At 48.6% G+C, this 26085-nt stretch overlaps 1 protein-coding gene and 1 long non-coding RNA gene across 2 annotated transcripts; both read right to left on the minus strand.

Moving 5' to 3' along the window:
- Positions 1-624: 624 nt before the first annotated feature.
- On the minus strand, positions 625-3462 carry LOC112881202 (transmembrane emp24 domain-containing protein p24delta3-like). The gene is made up of 4 exons (XM_025945914.1): positions 3177-3462; positions 1602-1811; positions 1395-1471; positions 625-1055 (listed from the first exon to the last, which is right to left on the minus strand). Exons 1-4 carry the CDS (start codon positions 3366-3368, stop codon positions 911-913), a joined length of 624 nt encoding a protein of 207 aa, XP_025801699.1. The 5' UTR covers positions 3369-3462; the 3' UTR covers positions 625-910.
- A 731-nt stretch (positions 3463-4193) lies between these two features.
- LOC112881305 lies at positions 4194-26085 on the minus strand. Its single transcript, XR_003226450.1, has 3 exons — positions 25699-26085; positions 5074-5141; positions 4194-4476 (listed from the first exon to the last, which is right to left on the minus strand). It is a non-coding gene; the product is annotated as an uncharacterized LOC112881305 (long non-coding RNA).

The raw sequence follows: 26085 nt of genomic DNA on the forward strand, positions 1-26085 counted from the left end.
TCAAGAGGCACTAGGAAAAGCTTTTTTTTTCTTGTTTAAGAACCAGACTTATTTTTGTGCTACTTGCAGAAAAACTCCAGGTATATTGGTAAGTTGCACATGAACTCCAATAGTTGGTCTAAAAGCTGTTGCAGTTGCGTCACGCTGAGACGCCAGGATTTAGCGGCAGAATGATGGTCGAATTGATTGGATTTACCACCAGTTTGATCTGTTGTCAAACCAAACATGAAAACGAGTTTGATCCAGTAAAGTGCTGCTGCAGAAGGCCTTCCGTTTATTTTGCGTCCCTATCAATTTCCCCAATTTCAATTTTGTGCATCCAAGACAGTCAATACAGTTGTTGCGAAGTGATGTCCCAAAGTAAGGTCAGTGCGAGCGTGCATCACGTTGTGATGAGCAAAAACAAAACAAGATGTTCCGTTGGTGCTTACAATGCTCCTGATAAGATTTCTTGGCACCAGTACTCGGTGTAGGCGGTGTACCACAGCGCTGTACAAATTCCCAAGCGGCACCAAGAAATCTGCCCCTTTTCTAGCTCACACCTACGCTTTGTACTCGTAGCGTCGTACTTCGGCATCTCATAGGATCGTCATTTCCAAGAGCTAGCATCGGTAATAACAATTGGAAGGCAACAAGAACCCATGTAGTCACAAATTTTGCAGCCGAGATGTGTTCACCTCTGATTATACAACATGCCAGGATGGAATATCCTGGTTATATCTATGTGCCTAAGCCTGAAGATGTGCAAAACTTCCCAGAAACATAGATATTCCATTCAAACGTAGTTAAATTACATACAGTACAACTTGCTCATCAGCCAACACTGGTGTGAAACGTTCCAAATAAGACAAAATCGTCTCCTTCAAGATGAACAACATTTGAGGCACAGTGCAACATCAGACGAGTAGATCTAAATGAGCTTCTTCTTTCTGAAGAACCCTTGAAGATGCCACAATTGCAAGATTGATACCGCAATGCAGACACCTAGTGACAGAATACTGAACCAGGCTACCCTTGCGTTTGTTTTCTCACTCACAGTTCGCATCTCTGCTTCCCTGCATGGACAGATCAAAGCAATCATTAGCGAGGCCGCTACCTGAAAATCCTATAGGGCAAGAAATCTGTAGGCTTCCCATCTCACACGTACCCATTTGTCATAGGAACAACTTTTAAGGTAGTAAGTTCATTAGCAAAAGATCTTCTAAAGAAAAGGTAAAACAAACCCTCTGCTATACAGCAGATTGGAAGTTGAAATCCACAGAACTGATATCTCCAGGACACAAGCACATTCTAGTGCCAATATGCCAAATTTATGTTTAATTAGAAGACTCAATTGCCAGAACAGATATAGCTATAAAAGGTGTTTCCACAGACAGGTGGAAGAGATGACTTGCCTTGCTTTAAGGTAGATCAAATTCTGATGAATAGCTTGTACTGCGACTTCAAGTTTCCGAAGCTCTAGCTCTACACCCTGCAGAAAAAAAAAAGGGAGGCTGCATTCAACTGACAACACCAAATACTGCATTGAATATGAGTTCATGAGTCATGACACTAGGACAGAAATGTGGTTTGGTACTACAGTTCATATTCCAACGACCAACCTCAATTTTTTCTTTCTTAGCAATAGCATCCCAGTCCTTTGTTGCAAACCCAATCTTCCAGTCAAGATTCACAGATACTCCTGATCCTTTCTCTGCACTATCTATCCAGAAGCATGCAAGGTAGTTTCCAGCTTCAGCAGTTGTGAATGCAAATTGACCAACTGTAGCATTCTCATTGTGATGTAAGGTGTTCCCGAATGGTGAAGTAACCTGGACAAAGCATCAGATTTTTTATAAAAATGATAGGAAGAGTTTACAGTATACCATTAATTCATAAATCAGATTTTTCAACTTCGGACAAGTCTCGATATTCTCAACAACAGAAGAAGCAAATCGGAAACTCGATCAGAATGAACTAGCATTTCTTTACTGCATACTGAGACTTGTCTGAAGTCGAAAAATTTGACCTTGAAATATATTTATACTTGAAAATCATGCCATTCACACATCCTTAAAACGACTATAGGCACTCCTCAACATAACAGAACATACGCTCAGTACCTAGATGTTGATCAAAGGATGTTCAATGCACATTGAATCTAAGGTGAGGAATGAAGCCGATTCTTTACTCTGTATTATGGGGGTGATGCGGACAAGAATAATCTTTTGACTCTGCTAATTTACAAGATCTAAAAGTCAGTTAAGGTATCTTATCATGCCTGTTACCTTAGCTTTTCCTTAGACAAAGGCACAAAACTTAGAGTAGTAGACATAAATGGATTTTTAAATATAAAAAAGGTATATAAAAAGCTGAGCTCAGCTCTCACTGGCTCACCTCAGTGCTCTAACTTATTCAATTTTCCCTGTTTGTCATGCCTTCTTATTCCATTGCACTAGAACGATTCTTATTGATTACAGTTTTACCGTCTACTTCTTAACCTCATGGAATTTTTACATAGTTCACTGGAAAAGAAATATCCAGATCCCCTAAGATGAATCACCTAATATTCTGTCCGGCTCATGAGTTTGAGAATCAATGCTGCATCATCAACATGAATCATCCTAGGTGGAAACCACAATTACTTAGACAGAATGAACCAGCATGGTTTAAGAATCAAAACTGCATCATCAACATGAATTATGTAATTGGAATCTAATTAAAGCAGCAGGCCTAGAGCCAGCTTTTTGACAAACTAAAAGTACATGACTAATCATACAAGCAAAACAAGTCTAGATACAGACATAGAGTGCTCAAGTAGTAGATGGCAACAAATTCCTTGCTTTTCAGCCGGGAAACAGGTTAACGAAAATGAACAATTTACTCATAGTAAAATGAATACACTAAAATAAAAAGGCACAAGTTTCTGCACATCTGCAGCACGAAATTGAGCAATTGAGCATCATCATTGGCAGGTAGTTCAGTTCCTAATAAATTCAAAATTCTTGGTATCCGGAAGCGTGCAGCCCCAGGACCCAGTAAATCCAATTTTTTTACACTGCTCAGCTCCATTTAATGCAGAAAATCACCTTGGATTAAAACTCTAGCATTCCAGACTAATCGGCATCCACATCAAGGTTCGCTACACAGAATCAGGGAAAGGCGAAGAACAGAATCGCGGGAAGAGAACAGATTACCTTGACGGCGATGGTGGGGTGGGAGTAGGGGTGGGACTCGTACATGATGGAGTAGTCGGCGAGCACTACGACGTTGGACTGGATCTCCTCCGACACGCACTTGGTCCCCGACTGCGGCACGTCCAGCCACACCGCCTCAGCGTGGAGCGACGCGACGGCAAGCACAACCGCGAGGGCCAGCGCGGCCGCCATCTTGGCCGCCGGCCTAGGGATCTCCGCCTCCCGGAGTCGCTCGGGGAGGAAGGGAACCTGTCAGCTGGAGACGGCTGAAGAAGTCGGGGAGCAGTTTTGAAAGAGAGGGGCGCACGTGACGTGATCACGTGATGCCGTCTTCACGCGACGGGGTATGACAAGCGGGGCCCGTTATGACGTGTCAAAGCTTGTTGTTCGCAATCTGAAGAAATAAATAAATTCTCGAAATTTGTACTGTATCGCAGACAGGACGAAAGCAATTGGAAAACAGATTGAATTTTGTCTATGCCAAGGCAGTGAATTTTGCTCAAAAACAAAGGACTGCATTTTGCTCAAAGAATTCTACGGTTAGACCACTTGAGAGAAAGGCAAGAGGCACATCTAAACTGAATCTTCTTCGCAAAAAGAAAAAAGAAATATCTAAACTGAATCTTTCACAGGTGATTAGGCCAAAACTTTACAGGTAACAACATGAATGAATTGTTTCTGTTTCTCTAGCAAACTACTCCGGCCGGATCCATCCTTTTCAATCTGATAAGATGCAAAATATTCCGCACCAACAAATGATAGATTAAGATGAATTCAATGTCTGGTTAATGATAAAGATGAACTTGATGGCTGAAATCTGAATTCTCCAAAGATCTGGTGGATTGATACTGGTTGTCACCTCTGGTTGCCGACTTGTCGTCTGGAATCGAACTTTTCAGCCATGGGTTGAAATCTGAATTCTCCAAAAATCAGTGCAAAACCAACTCGTTTTTTCGCCTGTACGGTCAGTGTGGGCTTCGTCGTCACACTCACACGTCCAGCCACAAAAGAACCATCTTCGATCAGTGTGAACTGAAGATATCTTTGTTGAGTATGGTACAATTCCTATCAATATGTTTTTGAAGCAAAATAGGATAAAAAACAACACCGATAAAGCATGATTTTGATCCCATGGACAGCCCATCAATGAGAATTCCTTGCTTGCTCTGCTCTGAATTCAGTGTTTCTCCTGGAGCAGTTCATGATCAGGTTATGCCGCATGCCAAAGAGCTTTCAGCCTTTCAGGGCTTACTGTCCTTGTTATTCTTGGTGCTCATCATCAGGATTCAGTAAACTGAGACTGTAGAAAAAATATTGTTAAACTGAGAAGCCGTAAACATTTTGCTACAATGCGAGTGAGACATTGAATGATTAGTACGACATTTATATTATGATGTACTGAGTAGTCAGCATTAAAAATTTTGCAAATGTTTCATAGTTGCTAATTACCATCATATATTCAATGTTGCATGGTTCAGTACCACATAATTATGGTAGCACATACACTGATTCCTACGGCTCTACCCAACGATCTCAATTCTTAGAAGTAATATTTCTCTATTTATTTGAACTGGAAACTGATCTATAAAAACTTTATGTACTGATGCTAGCGGTTGACCCGAAAGCACATTACATGAGCACAACAGAACTATAAATTGTCTGGGTAAGCAAGATAACTCATTGTGGCCTGTTCTCACTAATATTCATCAGATATTACAGGTTAAGGCACAAAATTCCCAGTGGCAACAAAAAGGTTAATACTTCTACTTATTTTTTAAACCAAGAAAAATAATATAAATCTGTTGGAGCAATTATTCTATGTAATTCGTACTACCCATTTATTATATTGACAAGGGCAAGTACTGAGGCAATCAATCGAACAGAACATTTGCCATACCCATACTTATGGTTGAAATTTCACCTGGTGATTTCGTCTAGATGGATCAATCTCTGAAGCTTTTCTTCCTGCAAATTACCAGCAATTGAAATAGAATAACAACTGGTTTCAATCTCGTTAAGCAACTTATCAATTAAACTCGTCAGCTAGACTGTGTTGCTCAATAAGTCAATATGCAATATGGATACACAAACATCATGAAAAGAGTGCTAAAAAATATGGCCTAAAATGGTGCTAGCCTGAAAAGAGAAGCTGAGGCCTGCTGATTTGACGAATAAATGGTGCATGCTCTGCTGAACAGAACGGCCAGGAATCAAATCAACAGCATTTAATCTTGAATAATACAGCAAACAAAATGCAATCCCCATTCAGACATTGATCGAGCATCACGTGAGCGGCGGGCTAGCAGCCGTTGGAGGGAGAACAATGCAGAAGAAAGCAACAGAAACTAACAGACTGCATATCCTCTAAGCCTTGGTGGCCTGGAGATGAGAAGTTGATGGCGGCAAGGGAGGAGTCTTGTTCTTCTCCCCTCAAGCCACCACACCTGGCTGCCTCAGCATTCCCTTCTCTGTGGCTGTATGGCTATCTACGCCTGTCCTCACCATCACGGTGGCTGATGGCTGATTGCAGTTGCAGAGGGCAACGGTAGAGGCACAATGTGGCGAGGAACAGCAAGCATATATGGCCTTTAATATATCGGTGGCTTCTGTTTTTGTCCGAGATCCATTATCCATACCATGATAAACGCTTGCATCATGATGGCATCCAGCTGCCACTGGACGGGGTTTCTAGTCGACGGCGCCATCAGCTTTCTCTGACCTCCTCTTGGCCTCCTCCCCGTCAACACCTCCTGGCTGCCACCACGAAAGCATATGCGCAGGCAGTAAGCAGCGCACCATGCCGTGAAGGCGTGGATCGGCCAGGAAATTAAGCTGCCTGGTCACCGCGATCCATGGCCGGCACACCCGGGCGCTCAAGGGCGAGAGCACAAGACAGGGATTCTTGAGAATTGAAGAAACGGAAGCTCCTGCTCGCAAGATGGAGAGCTCTGTTAAGAATGTAGGTGTCTTATGTACATGTAAATGTATCGTATACGGTGTGTATTATGAACCGTATATGCATGTGTGTCACATTATAGGATCAGATCAAGATAGTTAGTGACCGAGTTCTCAGGGAAACGTGTGGAACACGTAGTGCTCTGTGTGCATGATTAACGTGCCATGCAGTTCGGATCTGCCAACGGCCGGCGAGCCTGTAACTCGAGTATAAATGAAAGTGAACGCCATCAGTTGATGAGCAAGCTCCAAATACATTCTTTACATGGTACCAGAGCTACTATCCAATCCACGCAAGAAAAAAAATCATGTCGACGACCAACTCTCAGTCGAGCTCTGTCGTCGGCGCCCAAGCTCCAGGAGCGACGCCATCAATGCAAGCCGGGGTGGTCTCCGTCCCGGCGTTCAGCCAGATGGTTACAGTCAAGCTCACTGGTGAGAACTTTCTGTTGTGGACAATGCAGTTGTTCCCCTATCTGAGAAGCCAGAGGCTCATGGGGTACATCGACGGGACAAGTGAACGTCCTCCGACGACCATCGCCCAGATAGGCAGCGACGGCACCGTGCAGCAAGTGGTGAACCCAGAGTTCAGCCACTAGTACCAACAAGATCAGCTGGTAATGAGTGCTATGCTTGCATCCTTGAGTGAAAGTGTTCTGGCACAGGTGGTTGGGTGCACCTCGGCGCGTGATGTCTGGTGCGCCGTTGAACGCGCTTTCGCCGCGAGTTCACGTGCCCAAATCATGCAGATCAGGATGCAGCTCGCCAACATTCAGAAGAAGGACATGTCCATCGCTGAATACTTCCGCAAGGTGAAGAGTCTGGCCGACACCCTAGCTGTGATCGGCAAACGACTTGAAGACGACGAGGTCATATCGTACCTGCTCGGAGGATTGGGATCGGAGTATGAATCTGAAGCGTCCCCCCCCATCAGGGGAGACTTAAAAGTGTCACTTTATCAGTCCCAGGAGGCTGATAACACTTTTATTACATCAGATGGTACATCACCGTACAACTCTACGCGGTAATGGGCAGTGAAGCGCCACTATCGCGAGGATTACAACCAGAACCCACACAACTACACTAGCTACGAACAAGGGATCATCAGAGTCTTGCGCCATGCGGAGCTCCGACGGTGACCTCACCCACAGGCAAGACTGGGTGCAGGACGGGACCCTACTCGTCGTTCTCTGGGATGTAGTCGGGATCCTCCACTGTAAAGTAAGAACGGGGTGAGTACAAACGTACTCAGCAAGTCCAATCACACCCACGGGGGGGGGTTATAACAGAATTAGATGCACAGGATAATCCAAGGATAAAGTTACGGTTCTTTTGCGGAAACACAATTATATGCCAGGGTTCGTTTTAAAAGCATTTTTCAAAACAAGTGTCTAAGAATGCACAATGTCGATCCTCACGGATCCAAGTTTCAAGCCGCTACCGGACTCCCCGTCCGTCGTAGCACACAGCACTATTGCCGGATACTTTTCAAACAACTCACACCAGATCAACCCTTCCCAGAGAGAAAACGCTAGTTATGTGACCACACCGTAACTTGCCCAGTACCGTGGGCACGGCTATTCGAATAGATTTTAACTCTGCAGAGGTGTGCAACTTTACCCACAGGCGGGGTACCACAGCACGAACACCTTAGTGCCGGTGCAGATCCCATCGAAGCCCTTACCCACCTTAGCTAGACCTGACTAGCCACCACGGGATCTATCAAGGGGTCATTCGACCTATCACCGAGGTTTAACCGGGGCATAAGTCACACAGAGCTTATCCCGTCTCCTTGATCACCCGTCGCTCCCAGCTCTCCCGATGGCTATCAGACTAACTAGTGGGGCTAGGCCAAGCCGTTGCCCATACAACGGTCAAGTGGCTTGCACGACAGGAAGCTAGGTGAGATGTCACATCAACTCGGTCCTTAGGGGTGACAGGATGGATATCTCCCTTCCTCGCTCAACCACACAGGTACGAGCACACCAACGGCAATTCACCCAGAAATGCCATCCATCCCGTCCGACTCGTTTCTCAAATCCACACTTTACCCTTTCCCACACACACGCATTTTTCTTTATAAAATCAGGTATTCAAGGTATGGCTATCACGGCAAGGGTGGCTATCCTACCATGTTTTCAACACGCAAAACAATGCAATTTTATAAAACAGGCCACTGGGTTGTGTTTATAAAAACTAGGACAGAAACATGCATCAAAGGGCGGAATTGAACTTGCCATCGTCAAACCCTTGCGGAAAGTCCTGATCGGAGCACTGCCCTTCGGGTTCGGGGTCGCAGTACTGGTCCTCAGTCGCTTGGTCGCGGTCGGGAACCTCGTCGTTCACTCCGTGTCCTACGACGCAAACAAACAGACACACAATCAAGCGAAAGAACTAAAAGCTTTTACCGATAGGCTTGAATCGGAAATAATTCGGTTACGGAGTTAGGGGCAATATCTCTGGGTGGTTTCTTAATGGCATAGCTAAAACTATACTAGAAGTGGAGTGGTAAAGTTTCGGGTCAATCGGAGGTCGTTTCGCACATAAAATGACGAGCTAAAGGGGTTCGGGTGGTTAAACAGGGCTCTAGGGGTTTATTCGTAAGTATCCGGAAAGAGCGAGGGCCTTTTTGTAAATCTTATAAATTCTCGGGGCATGCTAAAGAGTGTCAAGTGTATCTAGGTTCAAGTATTAGAGGGTTCTATTTGAATTAATGGAAAGCACGGGGTTTCTTTTGTAAAAGGGAAGTGAATAAGGGGATGCTCATAGGAAGGAGGGGGTTTTTGAGAAAAAAACCAGAAAGGGGAGGGGGTTTGGGTAAAAACACCCTTCTCCTTCCTCTCCCCCGTGCAAAACAGAGGAGGGGAGGCAGGGCGCCGGTGGCGGGCGGCGCCGGCCGGCCAGGGCTCAAGAGTGGCCCGGGGTAGGGGGAAAAAGGGGCAGGGGAGCAAGGGGGACTGATCCCCGGCCTCACCTCGGGCCGGGGTGGGGCGAGGGAGCGCGCCCACGGGGCGGCGGCGGTGGCTCACGGCGGCTCGGCGCGGCGGCGGGGGAGGCCAGGAGAGGAGGGGCCAGGTGTGCGGCGGCGTTTGTGGGAGGCTGGGGTGCTCCTCGGCCCCTTTTATAGGCGGCCGGGGCAGCGGAGGGCGGTGGCCGGTGAGGGGGCCGGCGAGCGGCGCGGAGGTGCAGGACGGCGGCGGTGTGCGGCAGCAGCGTGCGGTGCGGCCAATCGACGGGCGGCGCGGCACGCGCGGGTAGGCGCACGCGGGCGCCGCGCGGCGCGGCGGGCGATGCGGCGTCGCGGCGCCGAGCGTGGGCGTGTGCGCGCACGGCACGCGTGGCGCGGGCCAGGGGCGCGGCGCGGCGTGGCGCGCTACGGCGCGTGCGCGTGCGGCACGGCCGGGCGGGGCCAGCGCGCAGCGGCGCTCGGGCGCTCGGGAGCAGAGTCAGGGGAAAGAGAGAGGGGAGGAGAAGGGAAGAGGGAAAAAGAAAGGAGGGAGGAAAAAGGGAAAAGAAAAAGGAAAAGGGGAGAGAGGAAAGGAGAGAAAGAAAAAGAGAGAGAGGTTGGAAAAAGAAAAGAAAAGGAAGAAATGGGAGGGAGAAAAAGAGAAAAAGAGAGAGGGAAAAAAAGGACGCGCCGGCGCCGATCGCGGCGGCGACCGCGGCCGGTCGGCCACGCGCGCGCGGGGGTTCGCTCGCGGCACGAGGAGCGTCGGCGCTACTTGCGGCATTGGTCGCGGCCGGTCGGCCATGCGCGCGGCACGAGGAGAGGGGAAAAGGAAGGGGGTCGCGTCTGCGTTAATTACGGCGGACGGTCGCGCGTGGACGAGTGGTGCGGAACGGAACAACGCTCCGGTTAGGGTTTTGACGTTGAACCGAATCGCTCTAGTGCATGATTTTATTGAGTAAATTTTCAGGGCGTCACAAACCTACCCCACTTAAATGAATCTCGTCCTCGAGATTCGGCTGGCTCCTAAACAGATGGGGAAATTCCTTCTTCAGAGCCTCTTCGCGCTCCCAGGTCGCTTCTTCTACTCCGTGTCTGCTCCACTGAACTCTGCATATCCGTACTTCGGAGTTTCTGGTCCTCTTAGTGACAGTGTCTAGAATCTTGACCGGCACTTCCTGATATCGCAAATCCGGCTGCAGGTCTATTGTTTCTACCGGCACGTGTTCACCCTCGGGTACTCTCAAACACTTCCTTAGTTGCGAAACATGAAATACTGGATGTATGTCCGACATTTCTTCTGGTAACTCCAGTCGGTATGCTACCGCTCCGACTTTCTTTAGAACTCGATACGGTCCAATGTATCGAGGGGCCAACTTTCCTTGCACTTGAAATCTTCGTGTCCCCCGAATGGGTGAGACTTTGAGATAAACAAATTCTCCCGGGTTGAAACTTATTTCCCGCCTCTTCTTGTCTGCATAGCTCTTCTGTCGGGACTGAGCTGCTTTCAATTTCTCGCGGATCTCCGCTACTCTTTCCTCAGCTTCTTTTATAAGTGCGGGTCCTACTAGGGCACGTTCCCCAACTTCCGACCACATTAGAGGGGTTTTGCACTTTCTTCCGTAGAGAGCTTCGAATGGCGACATGCCCAGGCTGGCTTGGTAACTATTGTTGTACGAGAATTCTGCATAGGGCAGACTCTGTTCCCAATCATTTCCATAGGTCAGGACACACGCTCTCAGCATATCTTCCATGATCTGATTCACCCTCTCGGTTTGACCATCCGTCTGTGGGTGGTATGCGGAGCTAAAGTCTAACTTAGTGCCCATGGCTTTGTGTAGGCTTTTCCAAAACCTAGATGTAAATTGGGTCCCTCTATCCGAGACGATTCTGCTGGGCACTCCATGTAACTTCACTATATTTTCCACGTAAAGTTTTGCCAACTTTTCTCCGCCATAAGTGGTCCTTACGGGTATGAAATGTGCCGATTTAGTGAGTCGATCCACAATTACCCATATGGAATCGTGTCCCTTCTGTGTTCGGGGCAGTCCTACTACAAAGTCCATCCCTATCTCATCCCATTTCCAAACTGGAATGGGTAGGGGTTGCAATAATCCTGCCGGCTTTTGATGTTCGGCCTTGATCCTTTGGCAAGTATCACACTGCGCCACAAATCGCGCAATATCCGCTTTCATTCCATTCCACCAATATTTTTGTCTTATGTCCATATACATTTTAGTGGATCCTGGGTGGATGGAGTAGGCCGAGTTATGGGCTTCGTCCATGATCATCTGCCGGAAGTCTCCATTTTGGGGTACACAAATCCTATCCTCGTACCATAATGTTCCCTTATCGTCTACTCGGAAGCCCGGCGCTTTGTTTTCTCCAGTTTGCTTACGGACCCTCATTAACTCCTGATCCGAGCTTTGGGCTTCTCTAATCTTATCCTCTAATGTCGATTGGACGTTTAGCACCTGACTGGAACCTCGAGGAACGATGTGCACATTTAACCGTGCCATTTCCTCGCATAGGTGGTCGTCCTTGGGTCCATAGGTTTTTCGGCTTAAGGCATCGGCTACCACGTTCGCCTTTCCGGGGTGATACTGAATTTCCAAATTATAGTCCTTGACCAACTCCAACCATCTTCTCTGCCTTAAATTTAAATCCGGCTGGGTAAAGATATACTTCAGACTCTTGTGGTCGGTGTAAACCTCACACTTATTTCCGATCAGGTAATGTCTCCAAATCTTAAGGGCATGCACTACGGCTGCTAGTTCCAAATCATGGGTCGGATAGTTCTGCTCATGAGTCTTGAGTTGGCGGGAGGCATATGCAACAACCTTCCCATCTTGCATCAGTACGCACCCTAATCCTTGTCGGGATGCGTCACAATAAATGACAAAGTCCCGATGGATGTCCGGTAGAGTCAGCACTGGGGCGGTTGTCAACCTTCGTTTCAACTCTTGAAAACTTCTTTCACAACTTTCTGTCCAGGCGAACTTCTTCTCCTTCTTAAGAAGTTCCGTCATGGGTCGGGCTATCTTGGAGAATCCCTCGATAAATCTCCGATAGTACCCGGCTAACCCAAGGAAGCTCCTGATTTCACTGACGTTAGTTGGTCGCTGCCAATTGGAAACAGCTTCGACCTTCTCTGGGTCCACTGCTACGCCTTCCGCAGTCAGAATGTGACCAAGAAAAGCTACTCTCTCCAGCCAGAAGTCGCACTTGCTGAACTTGGCATATAACCTATGTGCCCTTAGCTTTTCCAATGCTACCCGCAGATGTTGCTCATGTTCCTGAATACTCTTAGAGTAGATAAGTATGTCGTCGATAAAGACTACGACAAACTTATCCAGCTCGTCCATAAACACTTTGTTCATGAGGTTCATAAAATAGGCAGGGGCATTGGTTAGTCCAAAGGACATTACGGTGAACTCAAACTGCCCGTAGCGGGTGACGAAAGCTGTCTTAGGGATGTCACTTTCCTTAATCTTAAGCTGAAAATATCCTGACCTTAGATCGATCTTGGAAAAGTACTTGGCTCCTTTTAGCTGATCGAAAAGGTCATCAATCCTGGGGAGGGGGTACTTGTTCTTAATGGTAACCTCGTTCAGTGCTCGGTAGTCCACGCACAACCTCATACTCCCATCCTTCTTCTTGACAAACAGCACTGGGGCTCCCCACGGCGACGAGCTTGGTCTGATGAAACCAATGCGTTGCAGTTCTTCTAGTTGTTTCTTTAATTCCGTCAACTCAGATGCCGCCATCCTATAGGGTCTTTTGGCTATAGGGGAGGTTCCAGGGATAAGGTCAATGACGAACTCTATATCCCTGTCTGGTGGCATACCGGGAAGTTCCTCGGGAAAAACATCTGGGTATTCGTTCACCACCGGGACTCCTTCTAAGGGCTGGGCTTCCATGTTAAACACCATTGGGTCAAATTTACTATCCCGGGTATGGCAGATCACTTGTACTCCTTCGTGGTTTGTTAAGTGTACCACTTTGTCGGTGCAGCCTATGAGGCCATTGTGTCGGCTTAACCAATCCATTCCAAGGATTACGTCTATTCCCCCAGGCTTAAGTACTACCAAATCTGCTAGGAAGTCTACCCCACTTAAATTGATCCTTACCCGGGGACAACCTAATTGACAATTTATGTCGCCTCCAGGCGTCCGGGTTAATAGGGGTGTTTTTAGTAGTACTGTAGGTATTTTGTGCTTCTCCACATAGCTCGAGGATATAAACGAGTGTGATGCTCCAGAATCAAATAATACTGTCGCCAGAGCTGAGTTGACTAAGTACTCACCGAGCACTACGCCTTGAGCTTCTTGAGCCTCCTGCGCGTCGATGTGGTTGACGCGGGCTCGTCCAAAGGATTGCTGCTTCATTTGCTGGCTGCCGTCGTTGTTGCGGACGGGCACTCGGTTAGCACCGGTCAGGGCTGGTCTGGGCCCATTCACCGTGTTGGAGAAGGCTGACGTGGCCGGCTTATTCTTGGCGTAGGGGCAATTGGCGATGAAGTGCCCTGTCTCTCGGCAGTTGAAACAAGCTCTAACATTGTTGTTGTCGGGGGTGGCCTGACTTGCATTGCTTTGCGGGGCCCTCGAGGTATTCTGGCTTCTAGGCGGGGCCTGTGATCCTGTCACCTGGGACTGAGTTCTATACTGCATTGGGGCCTGAGTTCCTGGTGCAGTATAGCTGGAATTTCTCGGCTTCTGGAAACGGTCTTGTTGGCGAGCCTTACTTTCCAAGAACTTGCGTTTGTTGTCCTTTCTTTCTTCGGCCTTGGCCCTTTCCGTGAGGATGGCCTTGTTCATTAGGGTGTTGAAGTCCGGATAGATCTGGGGAGTAAGCAAGGTCCGGAGTTCTGGGCTTAACCCCTTCTTGAACATGTCTTGTTTCTTATCGTCGTCATTCACTTCTTCCGGCGCGTACCGGGCCAATTCTATGAACCGGTGGGTGTATTCTTCTACTGACATGGTTCCTTGTTGTAGTGCGCGGAATTCATCTGCCTTGCGCTTCATAGTGGCTGAAGGAATGTGGTAGCGGCGGAACTCCCTTACGAATTCTCCCCAGGTGATGGTAGAGGCATCTTCGGCTGCGGCACAATAGTTTTCCCACCAGGATAATGCCGTTCCGGTGAGCTGGTGGGCTGCCAGAAGGACTTTATCCCGGTCCTGGCATTCGAATGGTTCGAGCTTCCTCTGAATTACTCGCAACCAGTCGTCAGCATCCAACGGGTTGCAGGATCCGGCGAAGGTTGGTGGCTTGGTCCTTAGAAAGGCCGTCAGCTTGTCGTTCATATTCTGCCCTCGAGGCTGCCGGTTAATGAGGGCATTCGCCAGAGTCTCCAGTATGAGGGTCTGGTTATGGATGATCTGCGCCAGGTCTCCGAGGGGTGGAGGTGGTGGTAGTTGTTCTCCTTCTTGACTTCCTCCTTGGTTCTGGCTTACTTCTTGTTCTCCTCGGGGAAGATCTTGTTCAACGGAATGTGCTCCGACACTAGCGGCTACGGGGTTCCGGCCACGGGAGGCCCTCGCGACGTTCCGGGGGGTCACCTGTTGATTGGGTAAACTAGGGTTACGATTATGTGATATTTAAGTTGTTTAATTCGTATGTATATAAGGCAGAATCTACCTTCTGCCGGTAGCTATATAAACAAGCCGCATACAACAACACAGCACACAACATTACAAGCAAGGGCACAAACAACTTTATTACTACCAGGGGGTACAACTTAGGGTGAGACTAGGTCTCGTACTACTCGTCCAGGGTCATGTCCCAAGGCACGACTTAAACAAAAGGGGCTGGGGTGTACATCGCTAGGGTGGCGTCGGTCATTCTACTCGCGGGGCAGGCCTTCTTCTGGGGCGGGAAGTGTGAGTGATCCCTGCTCGCCTTCCTCTGGATTTCCATTGGTCGAGGGTTGCGCCGCAGCGTCTCCCTCGACGGCGGCAGCAGAGCTTTCAGGGTTCTCGGGTGGTGCTGGTGTGCTTCCAAAGAGCGTCCCCCATCCTATGACGGGTGTCCCGAGTAAAACATGGTCTTCTCCAATTGCCGGGACTGGCGTTCCGCTACGGGTCCAATCTTGCATACGCCGGTCTCGAGCTTGCCTGAGGCTTTCTTGGGCTACGGCTTCGCTGCTAACCGCGGCTGCGGCTCTTGCCTCAGCATGGGCGGCTCGAATCTGCTGCAGTCTCACTGCGAGCTCTGCTTGCTCGGCTCGATGGGTCTGCTCCCTCAGAAGGTTGGCTTGCTCATCAAAGAGGTGGTCCAGGGCGGCTAGATAAGTAGCCACTTGGTACAGGGGGCCTTCTTCGTGGCGTCGTCGCTCCAGGTTTCTCATGCGTGCTTCCCAGACTGGGGTCCTGATGGCCGGCGGGAAGAACTTCGCTGGCGTGGGGGCGAGGTGTTCTTCAAAAATCCGGCACAAATAACGGAGTGCTTTTCTGATGGCCAGGGGGTAGGTATCTTGGTGTCTAAATCCTGTGGTGGTCGCTCGCCAAGGCTGGATGTCGGGGTAGCGGTTGCTCCTGGCGATGACCAGGATCACCCTGCAGCGGAGGGTACCATGGTGCTCGTACTCTCGGCTGTAGTACCTTGGGCGCTCCGTAACGCCAAGGCCTTCCAGGGTGTCGATCAAAAGGCTGGGGAAGCCAGGTGCAGCTTGGCAGTCGCCCTGGGTCCATCCTTCCTCAGCCATCTGAAACAGAAGTAGGGTAAACAGCCTGGTACAGGTGCAAAAGAGAGTAGATGATATTTATTATTACAACAAGGGTGGTACAGTTTTCATGGATACGTGGTCATTAGGGTAGGGCTTTTGCTAGGGGTGCTAATCCTATAATGGGGATTCTTCCTCGGTCCTGATGGAGCGCTTCTTTATTGGAAGGAACCGATCCATCTCGTTTTCGGTCTGTGTACCCTTATCCCAATGGGTCTCCATGGGTTCTTCTTCTTCTTCCTCTATCCATCCACCTATTCCGTTGCGGGTCTCGTATTCTTGCATCTGGACTTGGAAGGCGGCTAAGGAATACTCGGCGGTTGCAGCTCTTGTCCGTTGTTCCTCCAGCTCCTGGGTTATCTTTTCAATCCCCTGGATTAGCTTCTTCAGTTGTGCCGACTGTTCGCGGCAGAGTGCATCCAAGCCAGTGAGGTAGATGGACAGGTGGGAGACCGTGTCTTCCAGGTCTTCTTCTTCTCGTCCAAGTCCCCTCATTCGGACAATCCAAGTGCGCCCTCTTCCCTCAGCGGGTGGGAAAAATTCCCATAGGAGTCCGCTGAAGGTGGTGCCTATAGAGCACACGCAGTCGGCGTAGGGCTTTACGGGCGGCTTTTCGGTACGTGTCGGGGAAGCGAAAGCCAGTGGTGGAGACGAACCAAGGGTCCACATCAGGGTAGCGGGTGCTTCTCTCCACAAAGATCATCGTGTCGCACCGAAGGGTGCCGCCGGAGATGTATTCTCGGTAGGCGTACTCCGGCGTTTCCATAACCCCAACGCGTTCCAGGCTGAGCAACAATAACTTAGGGAGGCCAGGCTCTGCGTAGCAGACTCCGTTGACCCATCCGTTGTCAGCCATCTGGAACAGGGTAAAAACCAGTGGTGAGTGTCAGTGTAGAAAAATATCTAAGTCCGAACAAACCCTAGGGCTTGAAAAGGGGTTTCGTTCCTAGGGTCACGTCCTACGGCCAGCCTACGGCTCTGATACCACCTGAAGCGTCCCCCCCCATCAGGGGAGACTTAAAAGTGTCACTTTATCAGTCCCAGGAGGCTGATAACACTTTTATTACATCAGATGGTACATCACCGTACAACTCTACGCGGTAATGGGCAGTGAAGCGCCACTATCGCGAGGATTACAACCAGAACCCACACAACTACACTAGCTACGAACAAGGGATCATCAGAGTCTTGCGCCATGCGGAGCTCCGACGGTGACCTCACCCACAGGCAAGACTGGGTGCAGGACGGGACCCTACTCGTCGTTCTCTGGGATGTAGTCGGGATCCTCCACTGTAAAGTAAGAACGGGGTGAGTACAAACGTACTCAGCAAGTCCAATCACACCCACGGGGGGGGGGGGGTTATAACAGAATTAGATGCACAGGATAATCCAAGGATAAAGTTACGGTTCTTTTGCGGAAACACAATTATATGCCAGGGTTCGTTTTAAAAGCATTTTTCAAAACAAGTGTCTAAGAATGCACAATGTCGATCCTCACGGATCCAAGTTTCAAGCCGCTACCGGACTCCCCGTCCGTCGTAGCACACAGCACTATTGCCGGATACTTTTCAAACAACTCACACCAGATCAACCCTTCCCAGAGAGAAAACGCTAGTTATGTGACCACACCGTAACTTGCCCAGTACCGTGGGCACGGCTATTCGAATAGATTTTAACTCTGCAGAGGTGTGCAACTTTACCCACAGGCGGGGTACCACAGCACGAACACCTTAGTGCCGGTGCAGATCCCATCGAAGCCCTTACCCACCTTAGCTAGACCTGACTAGCCACCACGGGATCTATCAAGGGGTCATTCGACCTATCACCGAGGTTTAACCGGGGCATAAGTCACACAGAGCTTATCCCGTCTCCTTGATCACCCGTCGCTCCCAGCTCTCCCGATGGCTATCAGACTAACTAGTGGGGCTAGGCCAAGCCGTTGCCCATACAACGGTCAAGTGGCTTGCACGACAGGAAGCTAGGTGAGATGTCACATCAACTCGGTCCTTAGGGGTGACAGGATGGATATCTCCCTTCCTCGCTCAACCACACAGGTACGAGCACACCAACGGCAATTCACCCAGAAATGCCATCCATCCCGTCCGACTCGTTTCTCAAATCCACACTTTACCCTTTCCCACACACACGCATTTTTCTTTATAAAATCAGGTATTCAAGGTATGGCTATCACGGCAAGGGTGGCTATCCTACCATGTTTTCAACACGCAAAACAATGCAATTTTATAAAACAGGCCACTGGGTTGTGTTTATAAAAACTAGGACAGAAACATGCATCAAAGGGCGGAATTGAACTTGCCATCGTCAAACCCTTGCGGAAAGTCCTGATCGGAGCACTGCCCTTCGGGTTCGGGGTCGCAGTACTGGTCCTCAGTCGCTTGGTCGCGGTCGGGAACCTCGTCGTTCACTCCGTGTCCTACGACGCAAACAAACAGACACACAATCAAGCGAAAGAACTAAAAGCTTTTACCGATAGGCTTGAATCGGAAATAATTCGGTTACGGAGTTAGGGGCAATATCTCTGGGTGGTTTCTTAATGGCATAGCTAAAACTATACTAGAAGTGGAGTGGTAAAGTTTCGGGTCAATCGGAGGTCGTTTCGCACATAAAATGACGAGCTAAAGGGGTTCGGGTGGTTAAACAGGGCTCTAGGGGTTTATTCGTAAGTATCCGGAAAGAGCGAGGGCCTTTTTGTAAATCTTATAAATTCTCGGGGCATGCTAAAGAGTGTCAAGTGTATCTAGGTTCAAGTATTAGAGGGTTCTATTTGAATTAATGGAAAGCACGGGGTTTCTTTTGTAAAAGGGAAGTGAATAAGGGGATGCTCATAGGAAGGAGGGGGTTTTTGAGAAAAAAACCAGAAAGGGGAGGGGGTTTGGGTAAAAACACCCTTCTCCTTCCTCTCCCCCGTGCAAAACAGAGGAGGGGAGGCAGGGCGCCGGTGGCGGGCGGCGCCGGCCGGCCAGGGCTCAAGAGTGGCCCGGGGTAGGGGGAAAAAGGGGCAGGGGAGCAAGGGGGACTGATCCCCGGCCTCACCTCGGGCCGGGGTGGGGCGAGGGAGCGCGCCCACGGGGGCGGCGGCGGTGGCTCACGGCGGCTCGGCGCGGCGGCGGGGGAGGCCAGGAGAGGAGGGGCCAGGTGTGCGGCGGCGTTTGTGGGAGGCTGGGGGTGCTCCTCGGCCCCTTTTATAGGCGGCCGGGGCAGCGGAGGGCGGTGGCCGGTGAGGGGGGCCGGCGAGCGGCGCGGAGGTGCAGGACGGCGGCGGTGTGCGGCAGCAGCGTGCGGTGCGGCCAATCGACGGGCGGCGCGGCACGCGCGGGGTAGGCGCACGCGGGCGCCGCGCGGCGCGGCGGGCGATGCGGCGTCGCGGCGCCGAGCGTGGGCGTGTGCGCGCACGGCACGCGTGGCGCGGGCCAGGGGCGCGGCGCGGCGTGGCGCGCTACGGCGCGTGCGCGTGCGGCACGGCCGGGCGGGGCCAGCGCGCAGCGGCGCTCGGGCGCTCGGGAGCAGAGTCAGGGGAAAGAGAGAGGGGAGGAGAAGGGAAGAGGGAAAAAGAAAGGAGGGAGGAAAAAGGGAAAAGAAAAAGGAAAAGGGGAGAGAGGAAAGGAGAGAAAGAAAAAGAGAGAGAGGTTGGAAAAAGAAAAGAAAAGGAAGAAATGGGAGGGAGAAAAAGAGAAAAAGAGAGAGGGAAAAAAAGGACGCGCCGGCGCCGATCGCGGCGGCGACCGCGGCCGGTCGGCCACGCGCGCGCGGGGGTTCGCTCGCGGCACGAGGAGCGTCGGCGCTACTTGCGGCATTGGTCGCGGCCGGTCGGCCATGCGCGCGGCACGAGGAGAGGGGAAAAGGAAGGGGGTCGCGTCTGCGTTAATTACGGCGGACGGTCGCGCGTGGACGAGTGGTGCGGAACGGAACAACGCTCCGGTTAGGGTTTTGACGTTGAACCGAATCGCTCTAGTGCATGATTTTATTGAGTAAATTTTCAGGGCGTCACAGAATCTCTGGTCACTAGTCTTACCACCCGCAATGATGTCTTCACCATCAATGATGTCTACGCCCACATGCTCAGCCATGAGCTGAGAATTCAGAAGAACACTGGAGGATCCCAGGTGAACCAAGTCAGCCGCACTCAAGGACGTGGTGGCAACGGCAATTTCAACCAGAACGGCCGGGGGCGTGGCCGTGGCCGTGGCGGCAATGGAGGCCGCAACTTTGGTGGGCGTGGTGGTAAGAATACCAACCAAGGTAACACTAGCGCTGGACAGAAAGCTTTTTGCCAGATCTGTTTCCGTGACAACCATGTTGCATCGGCGTGTTACCATCATTTTGATCAGAATTATGTGGCCCAAGACACCAATCGTGTTGCAGCAATGGCAGCAAGTGGTTATGCAGTTGACACCAACTGGTATGCCGACACAGGAGCAACTGACCATGTGACAAATGATCTTGAGCGCCTCTCTGTGAAGGAAAGGTACAATGGCAGTGATCGGCTTCAGGTGGCAAATGGCACAGGTTTGGCTATAACTCATATTGGTAATTCATTTGTTACTGCTGCACATAGACCTATTCATTTAAAAGGCATCCTTCATGTTCCTGAAATCAATAGACACCTTCTCTCTGTCCATAGATTAGTTGCTGATAATGATGCTTATGCTGAATTTTATCCCACACATTTTCTTATTAAGGATCAAGCAACGAAGACCATTCTTCTTAAAGGAAGCTGCACCAATGGACTTTACCACTTCCCAAATAAAAACATCAGTCGAGCTCTCTTCACTGCTAGGAACACTGAAGATCTTTGGCACTATCGGCTAGGCCATCCTTCATCTGCTGTTATTCATCAGATTTTGGCTGGAAATCATCTTCCTTTAGTGCAAAATAAAAACCCTGGCATCTGTGATGCATGTCAACAGGGGAAGTCTCATCAATTGCCATTTTCTTCTGTAGCTCATACCACTACTAGACCCTTAGAACTAATCCACACTGATGTGTGGGGTCCAGCTAGGAGGTCTGTAAATGGTTTTAGTTACTATGTCAGTTTTGTTGATGATTATAGCCGATTTACATGGATTTACTTCTTGAAATATAAATCTGATGTTGAATCTATGTTCCTTCAGTTCCAAACTCAAGTTGAGAGATTTTTGAACAAAAAGATCTTAACTGTTCAATCTGACAGTGGGGGTGAATACCTGAAACTGCATAAGTATTTCAGCAAAGTAGGGATCAAATATCAGCTGTCCAGCCCACATACTCATCAGCAAAATGGGTTAGTTGAAAGGAAACATAGACACATTGTAGAAACTGGAATTACCCTCTTAGCCCAACCTCATATGCCTGTCAGATTCTGGGATGATGCATTCCAATCTGCATGTTTTCTTATAAACAGGCTGCCAAGTAGAACTATAAACAATGAAACTCCTATCTTCAGACTTCTTGGCTCCCAACCTGATTATAAAATCCTTAGAGTTTTTGGGTCAGCTTGTTGGCCAAACTTGAGGGCATATAATTCTAAGAAACTGAGTTTCAGATCCAAACAGTGTGTCTTTATTGGTTACAGCCCAAACCACAAAGGATACAAATGCCTGGATAGAGAAACAGGTCGTGTCTACATCTCAAGAGATGTTGTCTTTGATGAAAATCAATTCCCTTTCAAAACCATTCCCGATCAAAACCAAAACACTGCCTCTGCTGATCCACAACCCATTTCCTTGCCAACTGTCTGTTACACTGAAGAGTTCCTAACTGACATCTGTAAGCATCTAGGCCCTCAAGGTATGTTTTGGTGATTAATGACAACCATTATTGTGACTAATGAGTTTGTGCAGATTTATAGATCATTATCGCTCATTTGGTTATATGTCAAAAGAGGCCCCTAATTTTCATTATTCCAAAAGGCGATCTCGGCATTCAACTCAATAATATGTCAAGACTAAGGATCTTTCTAGTCCTAAGTGTCATAAGGTTGAGAAGGACACTTAGGTTGGTATAGGTTTTATAGTTTTGTAGTGATCGCACTATTAAGAGGGGTTTAGACTTAGTAACTTGAACATGGACATGGTCATTTGAAAATGGATGCACACAATGGTCACTCAGGTTTCTAGAAGTTCAAATAAGTGGCTCTCAACTTATATCTCAAGAAATATTTGGATTTCATTCAAGACTCAAGTCAGAAAACACAAAGTCAGAAAAATCCTTAACACCGGTTTAACCGACGCCTCAAGTTTTCTATACGTCGGTTAAACGAGGTCAGCAGGGTCTGGACAAGTCTATACACCGGTTCAACCGACGATATTTAAATTTAACATCGGTGCAGTTGTCCAGAGACTTGGTTTTTAGTTGATCAGTGGACAACTACACTCACCGGTTAAACCGACGCTATTTGAAATTGGACGTCGGTGCAGTTGTCCAGTAACTTGGTTCTTCAGTTGTTCAATGGATGACTACACTCACCGGTTAAACCGATGCAACGACGGTTAATCTGACCAAGATGTAACGGCTATTTTCAGAAGGGGCAGTTTACATTCACCGGTTAAACCGACGATGACTATTGGGGGGACGTCGGATTAACCGGCGCTACGCAGTTTTCTGGCAGCTTTTTCTCCAACGGCTCTATTCGTGTGAGCTGCCTATATATACCCCTCCAATGGGTCATTCTAATACTCTTGACACTAGGCAACACCCAAACACACATACTATAGTCAAGAGCCACCTTGAGCTTCATCTTTTCATACACTTGGTCATTCAATCATTCAAGAAGCAAGATTAAGGACTTGAGTAGAGAGAAGCTTGTGTGCATCCATTCTTGGTGATTGGTTCTTACTCAAGTGAAGGCCTTAGCTTATTACTCTTGGTGATTGGCATCACCTAGGCGATCTTGGTGATCGAGGTGATTCTCGCGGAGCTTGCCAAGGATTGTGGAAGCCCGGAGAAGAAGATTGTACGTGGCTTGATCTCCACCACACCGGGATGGTGAACGGAGACTCTTAGTGAGCGCCCTCGTCTTGGTGACTTGGGAGGTGACAATACTCTTTGTGAGTGTCACAACGTGGATTAGGGGTGTGTGCCAACACATCGATACCACGGGAAAAAATCCGGTTGTCCCTTGTCCACTTTACTTATTCAAGCATTATCTTTCATGCAATTCATTCATGTGCTTGATTTAGGGATCACTAGTGAGCTCTACCTTGCTAGGCTTTGTCTCTTTTTATCCTTCCTAGCTTGCGTAAGTAGTTTAGTTACCCGGTTGGTGAATTGGTGCCTTTCTAGTTTTGCATAGGTTAAGGTTGCTTTATCTTGTTTTAGAAATTGAAAAAGGCCCAATTCACCCGCCCTCTTGGTCCATCGATCCTTTCAACATCCATCCGACAATAGAGTCTGTCTCTAATTCATCTTCTCCAAGCAGCCCAGTAACAAATGATTTACTAACTGAGGTTGAGCCATCTCAACCTGTAGCTAATGAATCTGATGGAGTTGACCTTTCTATTGCAGGGTCAGAAGATGACACAATGGGCACTTCTACTACTCCATCTGTTGAACAATCAGAAACTGCAGAAGCTGTATAGTCTGTTGTTCAACCTCTGCATCAGATGAGAACAAGACTGAGGGATAATATTGTGAAGCCTAAGGAGTTTACAGATGGAACTGTGAGGTACAATGCTGCAGCTACTCTGGAAAATGTGGCAAAACCAGTTAAAGAACCTGGTAGCTTGAGTGAAGCTCTGAAATATAAAGAATGGAGACAGGCCATGGACACAGAATATGCAGCTTTGCTGAAAAACCAGACCTGGTCTTTAGTGCCTTCCAAGAAAGGAATTAATTTGATTGACAGTAGATGGGTTTACAAGATAAAGAGAAGAGCAGATGGATCAGTAGAGAGATATAAAGCCAGATTGGTAGCAAAGGGTTTCAAACAAAGATTTGGAATTGATTATTCAGAAACCTTTAGTCCTGTAGTAAAGCCAACCACTGGGAAGTTTTTATGAAGCAATCACCTGGCTATGAGAATTCCTCAGTACCTTCAAACTACATCTGCAAACTGCATAAGGCTCTGTATTCCTCAGTACCTTCAAACTACATCTGCAAACTGCATAAGGCTCTGTATGGACTGAAACAGGCTCCTAGAGCATGGCATTCAAGGTTAACCCAGGTATTGCAGGAACTTGATTTTGTTTCCTCACAAGCAGATACATCCTTATTTATTCTGAAGAAGAAGGATCTCACAATGTATTTGCTCATCTATGTGGATGATATCATTATAGCAAGTTCTTCTGCAGTGGCAACAGATATATTGGTCAAGCAACTTACTTCACAGTTTGCAGTTAAAGATCTAGGAAAACTTTAGTATTTTCTTGGTATTGAAGTACAGCATGAAAGAGGAAGACTTGCACTATCACAGAAGAGATATGCTCAGGATATATTGAGAAGAGCAAAAATGGATAAGTGCAGACCAATTTCAACTCCTATGGCAGCCACAGAAAAGTTAACAAAAGATGCAGGGTATACTCTGAACGAAGAACAGCAGTTTCAGTATAGAAGTACCGTGGGAGCACTCCAATACTTGACCATCACCAGGCCTGATCTTTCTTTTGCAGTAAATAAAGTAAGCCAATATGTTTAAGGACCCACGGATAAATACTGGGCAGCAGTAAAAAGAGTACTCAGATATGTGAAAGGAACTCTTGATCAGAAGTTGCAATTTCAGAAGTCTGACAATACATTGAATGCCTTCTCTGATGCAGATTGGGCAGGCTGTCCGGATGATCGACGTTCTACAGGTGGGTTTGCAGTTAAAATGGGATCAAATCTGGTGTCATGGAGTTCAAAGAAACAACCTACAGTTTCTAGATCAAGCACAGAATCAGAGTACAAAGCAATTGCTAATGTGGCTGCAGAGTTGATTTGGATTCAGTCTCTGTTGAAAGAACTGGGAATTTTTCAGTGGAATGCCCCTGTATTGTGGTGTGATAATTTAGGAGCTACATATATGACTTCCAATCCTATGTTCCATGCCAGAACAAAACACATAGAAATTCATTTTCATTTTGTTCGAGAGCAAGTAGCAAGAAGAGCACTGCAAGTTCGGTTCATATCATCAAAAGAGCAGATAGCAGATATATTTACAAAGCCATTGTCCAAGTCACCATTCAGTTTGATATGCAGCAATCTCAACCTCTGTCAGCACGGTTGTGATTGAGGGTGCGTGTTAAGAATGTAGGTGTCTTGTGTACATGTAAATGTATCGTATACGGTGTGTATTATGAACCGTATATGCATGTGTGTCACGTTCTAGGATCAGATCAAGATAGTTAGTGACCGAGTTCTCAGGGAAACATGTGGAACGCGTAGTGCTCTGTGTGCGTGATTAACGTGCCGTGCAGTTCGGATCTGCCAACGGCCGGCGAGCTTGTAACTCGAGTATAAATGAAAGTGAACGCCATTAGTTGATGAGCAAGCTCCAAATACATTCTTTACAAGCTCGCCGGAGGGCGGCGGCGAGTTCGGCGAATATCGCGGCGAGGTGACGAGAGGGTGGGATGGCGGATGCCTTCAGTTCATGCGGGGGATAATACTAGCGCAGCCAGCGCCATCTGCGAGCCTCGCCAAGCTGCATACTTGGCCGCGGCCGATGGGGCTAGCGGAGGTCGGCGGTGGCTGTGCTAGCTCGTGCCATGTTCCCGGAGAAATATTTGCAGAAGTCCCCCTCGAAATTTTATAAATAACCCCCTGATTCGGATCGCGATTAGTAATCGCGATTAGTAATCGCGATCCGGTTATATGCAAATTGACCCCTAGAATTTACATATAACCCCCGGATCGCAGTTAATAATCGCGATCCGAATATATGCAAATAGGCCCCTTATTTAAATATTTATTTTGCAAAGTACCCTGGTTGGGTGCTCGGTCTCTCCCCTCATCCTCCGGGCCTTCACCGGCGGCCGCCGCCGCCTTTCCGTCCCTTCCAGAAGCAGAAAATAGTACCCTTACATGTCGCTCCGCTCCGGCCCTCCGCTCCTCTGCTCTACCAGCCGCGCCCGCTCGAATCGATGGAGACCTGGGGTTCCGATTCCCATCGAACCAAGCAGGCAAGCAGCGGTGAGCCGGTGACCAAGCCGGAGGTGAGGATCGAGGAAGAAGAAAGCGTCTGCACGGAGAAGAAATGGGCCTTGCGCCCTTGCAGGCATCATGCTCTCGACCCGGGCCTTCCTTTGGGCCTCCGATGCCTTGCTTGGTGTTGTCTATTCAACGCGGAGGCAGAGGGGAAGAAGAGTCAA

The sequence above is a fragment of the Panicum hallii genome, chromosome 1 (assembly GCF_002211085.1).
Source record: "Panicum hallii strain FIL2 chromosome 1, PHallii_v3.1, whole genome shotgun sequence".
NCBI lineage: Eukaryota > Viridiplantae > Streptophyta > Magnoliopsida > Poales > Poaceae > Panicum > Panicum hallii.

Bases quoted from the DNA above. Each gene is read 5' to 3' on its own strand.
- LOC112881202 (XM_025945914.1), bottom strand. From the start codon at position 3,368: ATGGCGGCCGCGCTGGCCCTCGCGGTTGTGCTTGCCGTCGCGTCGCTC. The intron at 1,812-3,176 runs GTAATCTGTTCT...TGCTTTGTCCAG, and splicing joins ACCCCACCATCGCCGTCAAG to GTTACTTCACCATTCGGGAA. The intron at 1,056-1,394 runs GCAAGTCATCTC...CTGTCCATGCAG, and splicing joins TTGATCTACCTTAAAGCAAG to GGAAGCAGAGATGCGAACTG.